Raw genomic sequence first — 6438 nt, 5'->3', positions numbered from 1 at the left:
GAGTCTGCAGTCATTAAAAGAAGTTACATCTGTTCCACACAGTCAGTTTAAGAAGGTTAAAAAAAACATGTTATACATTTGAGCAATAGTACCATTACAAAGAGAAAAACCGTTAAAGGGGGGAAGTTACAGGTGTCTTCCAACGACTTAGGGTTGGGGCGCCTCTTTCTTGGGTGCTGCTGGATAGACAGAGCTTCACCGAAAGAACATAACGGGTCTTTTCGCCTCTCAGCAAGGTGTTATTTAGGCAGAAGGAAAGCCGCAGAGAGGGGGTGGGGGAGGGGAGCAAACGGACCAGGACTCGGGATGTGTCCTTCTAGCTAAAAGCATCTTCCACTGGGCTGCTCGGCGGCTCGTCGCGGAGGGGCCTCAGTTGGCCTGGATCTTCCTGGGGATGCTCAGGGGGTCGCGGCCCCGGCCCAGCAGCAGGAACTCCAGCCGCTTGCAGTGCTCCCGGAGCTGCTTCTCCCGGGGCAGCAGGAAGGTGAGGACCTTGTTCCGCACGACGCCCCGGTCCTCCTCCTCCCGCAGCCGCTGCTTCACGCGGGCCGCCTGCTCCCCCTGCTGCACCAGGGCCCCGTTCATCTCGCAGAAGGCGTCTTCCAGGTAGCGAATGGCCCTGAGTGCCTCCTTCTTGAAGTCCTCCAGCTCGCGCTGCATCCCGGCCACCTTCTGCTGCAGGATCTCGAGGTCGGCCGGCGGCAGGAGGCTGGAGGACCACGACGGGGGCAGAGAGAAGTCCCCAGACTGGAGGCCGCTCTCCACCATCTTCTTCCCGTGTAAGGTGTTCACCTTCATTAGAATGGACCCGGACTGATAGGGGGGCTCCATGGTGCCGCCTCCCTCTGGACAAAGAGAGGGAGCTAGGGTCTAGCCAGGTCAGTGAATTTTCTTGTTTTTTTTTTTCCTTTTGGCCGGAGACAATCTTTTGGAATGGAGAAACCCCACCTATTGTGACATCAGGGCCCCTCCAGCCAATCAGGAGGAAGGGCGCAATCTGCTCTTTTGCATATTGTAGCCTCCTGGCTTGGTTATCCTGGGCTTTGCTCATCTACCCAAGTATTTAGTTGTGTCCCCGAAGATACGGATCTTCATCAACTCATTGCCCTTCCGGAACCGGAGCTCCATCTGTTCTTGTCTTGTCCTGGGACACACGGAGGCCCGGGGCAGTAAAGTAAGCTGATTGGAGGAAGGCCAGGCGGGTACTCTCCTACACAGCAAGGGACCTGGGTGGTCTCATAAGGGTCTCTGGGCTTTCACTAGTGAAGCAAGGACATTGTAAGAGATGATACTTAATCTCACTTCTAGCCCTAAAATGCTAAAAAAAAAAAAAAAGGAAAGAAAGAAAAAAAGTAGTTTTTTTAATGGAAGTACGATTATTTTATATTATGTTAGTTTCAAGTGTGCAGCAAAGTGATTCAGCTACACACATATTTTTTTCAGATTCTTTTCCATTATAACAGATTATTATGAGATCTTGAATATGGTTCCTTGTGCTGTTCAGTAGGTCCTTATTGTTTTCCTATTTTATATATTATAGTATATATGTGTTAATCCCAAGCTCTTAATTTATCTCCTCCTTCCCCACCATCGCCTGTGCTAAACGTAAGTTTGTTTTCTATGTCTGTGACTCTATTACCGTTCTGTAAATAAGGTCATTTGTGTCCTTTTTTAGATTCCACATATGTGTGTGTGTGTTAGTCAGTCAATTGTGCCCTACTCTTTGTGACTTAATGGGCTGTAGCCCACCAGGCTCCTCTGTCCCTAGAATTCTCTAGGCAAGAATACTGGAATGGGTTGCCATTCCCTTCTCCAGGGGATCTTCCCTACCTAGGGATCGAATCTGAGTCTCTTGCATTTCAGCTAGATTCTTTACCGTCTGAGGGAAGTCCTTAAATTCCACATAGAAGTGATATCACGTGATACCTGTCCTCTGATTTACTTCACTTCATATTATAATCTCTAGAAAAATAATTTCTGATTCCAAATCCATACTCCTATAGTGACGGCAGAATTCTCAATAATCTCAGAGGTATACTCAGGTTGTGATGGGTGGTCCTCAGCAGAGCTGATTCAGGATAAAATTGGTCACTCATTCATTCACTCAGCAAGTCCCTTTTGTGCCTTCACCATACACCTGAACCAGGGAATGCGTGGGAGCCAGGGCGCATGGCCCCCCTGTCCCTGCCCTGCCAGATCCTGCCTGAATGCAAAGATGAGGAAAAACATATAGACGGGTGAACCTCCCACTTCCGACCCGTCGATTGTAAGAAAGGACACTGGCTTGGTCAAGAAGAACCCTCCGTCTTGCAGACCTCAGTCTCTTCCCCAGACTTCTCACCTGGCCTCTCCTTCTTTCCAACAGCCTGCTTCAAATTCAGCCCACCCAAAGCTGGACTAAGATGGTTTCACCCAAAATGGTTCCTGTTCCAGTGTTGCCGTCAGGCTGATGAGACTAGCCCAGGGCAGCCCCCTCATCAGTGCCCACTTGAGAAACCCGCACCCCTCCACGTCCAAGTGACTTTGAGCCCTATTGGCACTGCCATCTCTGTGTGCTCCAGCATCACATCCCCTGGGCTGGCGGTCTCAGCTCCACCACCTACAGTAAGCTGCATATCTTTGTGCGTTGCCTCATCTCCCTGGGCCTCAGTTTCCTCATCTATAAAGTGGGGATACTAATTCAGTGGTGTGCAGATTAGCGGGGGGGGGGGGGGTGGCGGCGGTGCTCTCTGGGAGGAAAAAAGCAAAACAAAAAACTCTAATTTATAGTTGTTTCTGATTTCTAATTTATAGCTGTTGCTGACAAGACTGGTTCCGAGCTACCAGCGTGATGTCTTTTGAAAGAGATGCATACAGGGATCCTTCATGAGTGTGTGCAAGTGAGATAACTCCTGTACCACAGGACCTGTGAGGAGGGCATGGGTCTTCTCCAGGAGGAAGACGGATCCATCGAGAGAGTCTGGCAGTAGGTATCAGAGGCGGCACGTTGTAGGGAGGTTCATGGCTAAACTAAAGTGGAATTTTGAGTCTCAAGATCGGGCAGCACCAGTTATTGATACACAATGTACAGAAGAAAGGGCCCTGCTCTAGGAGCCAGGCGACCTGGAGTCTGGACCTGGAGTATGAGCGTAGGTCAGGCAGCACTCCTCTCTGCATCTGTTCCCTCTGATGTAATGTGAAGTCTCTGATGCGCTAAGACTCACACAGTCCTTCCTCTAAACTTTTCCAGCCTGTTACAGACCCCCGCTCATTCTGTGACCTTGTCCCTCCAGGCCCCTGACGGTGCAATAAGTCCCAGGAGGACAGAGGCTGCACATCTATCACTGTGTGCCCCGCCTGCTGCAGCTGCACGTAAAAGGCTCTCAGAAACAAGATGAAACAGAATTTCTGCTCAGAGACGTCCGTCAAACCCTGCAGCGCCCCTAGTTTTTCCTCTGACATGATGACACCTACTGGCCTGAGCAGAAACAGCACCTCTCTTAGCTACCTGAGACCCAGAGACATTACTGAAAAGCAGAGACACTACTTTGTCTACAAAGGTCTGTATAGTCAGGGCTATGTTTTACCAGTAGTCATGTATGGATGTGAGAGCTCGACAACAAAAAAGGCTGAGCGCTGAAGAACTGATGCCTTCAAACTGCGGTGCTGGTGGTTGTTGCTCAGTCGCTCTCCGACTCTGTGACCCCATGGACTGCAGCACACCAGGCCTCCCTGTCCATCACCAAGATTATGCAAACTTGTGTCCATAGAGTTGGTGATGCCATCCAACCATCTCACCCTCTGTCACCCTCTTCTCCCACCTTCGATCTTTTCCCAGCATAACAGTGTTTTCTAATGAGTTGGCTCTTTGCATCAGGTGGCCGAAGTACTGGAGCTTCAGCTTCAGCATCAGTTTTTCCAATGAATATTCAGGGTTGATTTCCTTTAGGATGGACTGGTTTGATCTCCAGCTGGAGAAGACTCTTGGGAGTCCCTTGGACTTCAAGGAGATCAAACCAGTCCATCCTAGAGGAAATCAACCCTGAATATTCATTGGAAGGACTGATGCTGAAGCTGAAGTACTTTGGCCACCTGATTCGAGGAGTTGACTTGTTGGAAAAGATCCTGATGCTGGGAAAGATTGAAGGCGGGAGGAGAAGGGGACGACAGAGGATGTGATAGTTGGATGGCATCACCAATTCATTGGACATGAGTTTGAGCAAGCTCAGGAGATGGTGAAGGACAGGGAGACCTGGCAAGCTGCAGTCAGTGGGTCCCAAAGAGTCGAATGACTGAACAGTAACAGCAACAAGACCCAAATGGGGGCCTGGGGAGATGATGTAACAGCCTCTGGTCTCCTGGTGCATTAATTAGGGGGCGTGTGTGCAGGTCAGGCACATAGCAGGTTCTCAATACATGTTTCTTGACTCAGTGACAGGAAGTATGTGTCTGTCTTCTGGCTTGAGTGTTTTTCTGCTTGTCTGTCTTTCTCTCTGACTTGGATGCTCTGCCTCTTTGTCTCCCACAGGGAATGGTAGAAGTTATAACCAGTGCTGTGAAAGAAAAGTAGTAAGGGTTAAGAAAGAACAGCATTTGTTCAACTTCCCTGGTGCTTTTTCATGAGGTCTCAGTTCATCTCTCTGCACGCAGAGCTGGCGGGGAGGACCGTGTTTCCACGCGAGCCTCGGCGGAGGTCGGGAGCAAACGCTTGCTCTGTCAGCAGAAGACCCCAGGCCCGGGAGCCCCTGAACCTTCAGGGTGCCCTCAGCAGGGCCGACTCAATGCGACATGCTCTGAGTGCTCTCCTCCTAGAAGCTTTACAATACAGACCTGTGCTTGCCTCAGAACTTCCTTCCGCAAACACTCAGAAAGTAGGCAAATCTATTGGTCCCCTTCATGGCGTCAAGAGGAAGGGACTCTGACATCTCCTGGTCAGACCTCCCTGGGCCAGCATCGGTAGGGCTTCCCTGCCCCTGGTCTATTTCGGCAGCATCTCAGGAAAACGGGAGGACAAAGCGGGGTATCAACCCTGTGAGATGCAGGCCCCAGCCCTGAGGATCAGATGTGACCAGTGTGGCGGGGGCTCCGGAGCAGCTTGTGTGAGGGTTTCCAGGGGTGGGCACGCAGTCCTGCTGGGAGGTACAGGGCCCCAGCCATGGGCAGACACGGGAAGGTGTCCCCAGGGCCCTGGGAGGCTGTCAGGGGCTCCTCTGGCCGTGCATGACTGCTACCTTGCGACTGGTATTCCAGTCCGGGCAATGGGAACAAGGCTGAGACGGGGGTGGAACCAAGATCAGGAGCCAGACTCAGTGCTGTTCACCGTGATTAATTAACCCAGAGCCAGAGCCCCAAGGCGCAGCGCTAAAAATACCTGCTCCTCTCCGAGAGGCGGCAGCTGCCACCCAGCAACTTTTACCCGTCGCCATTTGTCATAATTTGACACTGATAAGGAGTGTGTCCAGGGCGCTGTGTGCAAGAATCGGCCCGCCACAGCCCACCAGCCAGCTGGGCCGCGATAACTGTCCGCGGCGCTTTCCTCCCCAGACTCTCCCCCCACCCCCGAGCCTTGCCCTGGCCACCCCTGGGTGCGCCGGCCACCTGCCCACTGCCCGCCTCCCCTCTTGGAGCCCGAGGGGCGCCGCCCCCAGGGGCGGGAGCCAGACCCAGAGCACGTGCCGGACTCTGTGTCTCAGGCCACTGCCGCCCTGCTGCTCAGACTAGAGCCAGCCGTCAGAGGCCCTGCCAGCCGGCGGCACTTTAATTAAAATATGTAAAACATCCTGGTGGGCGTGGACCTGAAGACGCAGCAGCGCTGTGTCCAGCGGGTGGGGCTGGCCCCTCTCCAGTCCCAGAGGCCAGGACCGCGCCAGGCGGGCCCTGCAAAGCACCATCCACCCCTCCGCTGTGCTCAGAATTTAGCTGGGGCGGAACACGAAAGAGAACCTTACAGAGTCCCCGGGGCCCAGACGGTAACCCCAGTTGGAATAGTCTATCCCGGTTCTCTGCACTCATTTTCTTAAAAGACTCACTTGAAGCTGGGAGCCGGACATTTAGATAAACTCTTTAGCAAAGCCGGTTTCCATTACTCTGACTAATGAGCTCCTTGTGTCTGTTCACACTGCCTTCTGTGTTGAAGGGAAGCATGGTGTGTGCTATTTGGGGCAGGGATAAGTGAAACTTTTCCCCCCCCTGAACAAAGGTTAAATCAGAAAATATTAGAGGTCCCAAATTTTGAATCCCAACCTGTTTTTAAAGTCGGAAAATGCTATTATTTTAAGCATGCCCTTCTCTCCTCCCCCTACCCCCATCGCTGAAGAAATTTGTGATATTTACCAAAATGTCAATCTGCACAAATATGGTGGCTGCAGCCTGACTCCGGGGTTCAGGCCTGAGACACGTTTACCGTAGAATGATATGGACTGTGGGGAGAGTGGGCGGGCTTGGAGAGGCAAGTGGGAC

The 6438-nt window shown here is 52.1% G+C and overlaps 1 protein-coding gene across 1 annotated transcript; it reads right to left on the bottom strand.

Annotated features, from left to right (window-relative positions):
- Positions 1-369: 369 nt before the first annotated feature.
- CCDC182 (coiled-coil domain containing 182) lies at positions 370-831 on the bottom strand. Its single transcript, XM_065910046.1, has one exon. It carries the CDS (start codon positions 829-831, stop codon positions 370-372), a length of 462 nt encoding a protein of 153 aa, XP_065766118.1.
- Between the last annotated feature and the right edge of the window lie 5607 nt (positions 832-6438).

The sequence above is a fragment of the Muntiacus reevesi genome, chromosome 18, assembly GCF_963930625.1.
Source record: "Muntiacus reevesi chromosome 18, mMunRee1.1, whole genome shotgun sequence".
NCBI lineage: Eukaryota > Metazoa > Chordata > Mammalia > Artiodactyla > Cervidae > Muntiacus > Muntiacus reevesi.
This window is presented reverse-complemented; position numbering and strand designations above follow the sequence as displayed.

Excerpts from the sequence above, each read along its gene's own strand:
- CCDC182 (XM_065910046.1), bottom strand. The coding sequence starts at position 831 with ATGGAGCCCCCCTATCAGTCCGGGTCCATTCTAATGAAGGTGAACACC.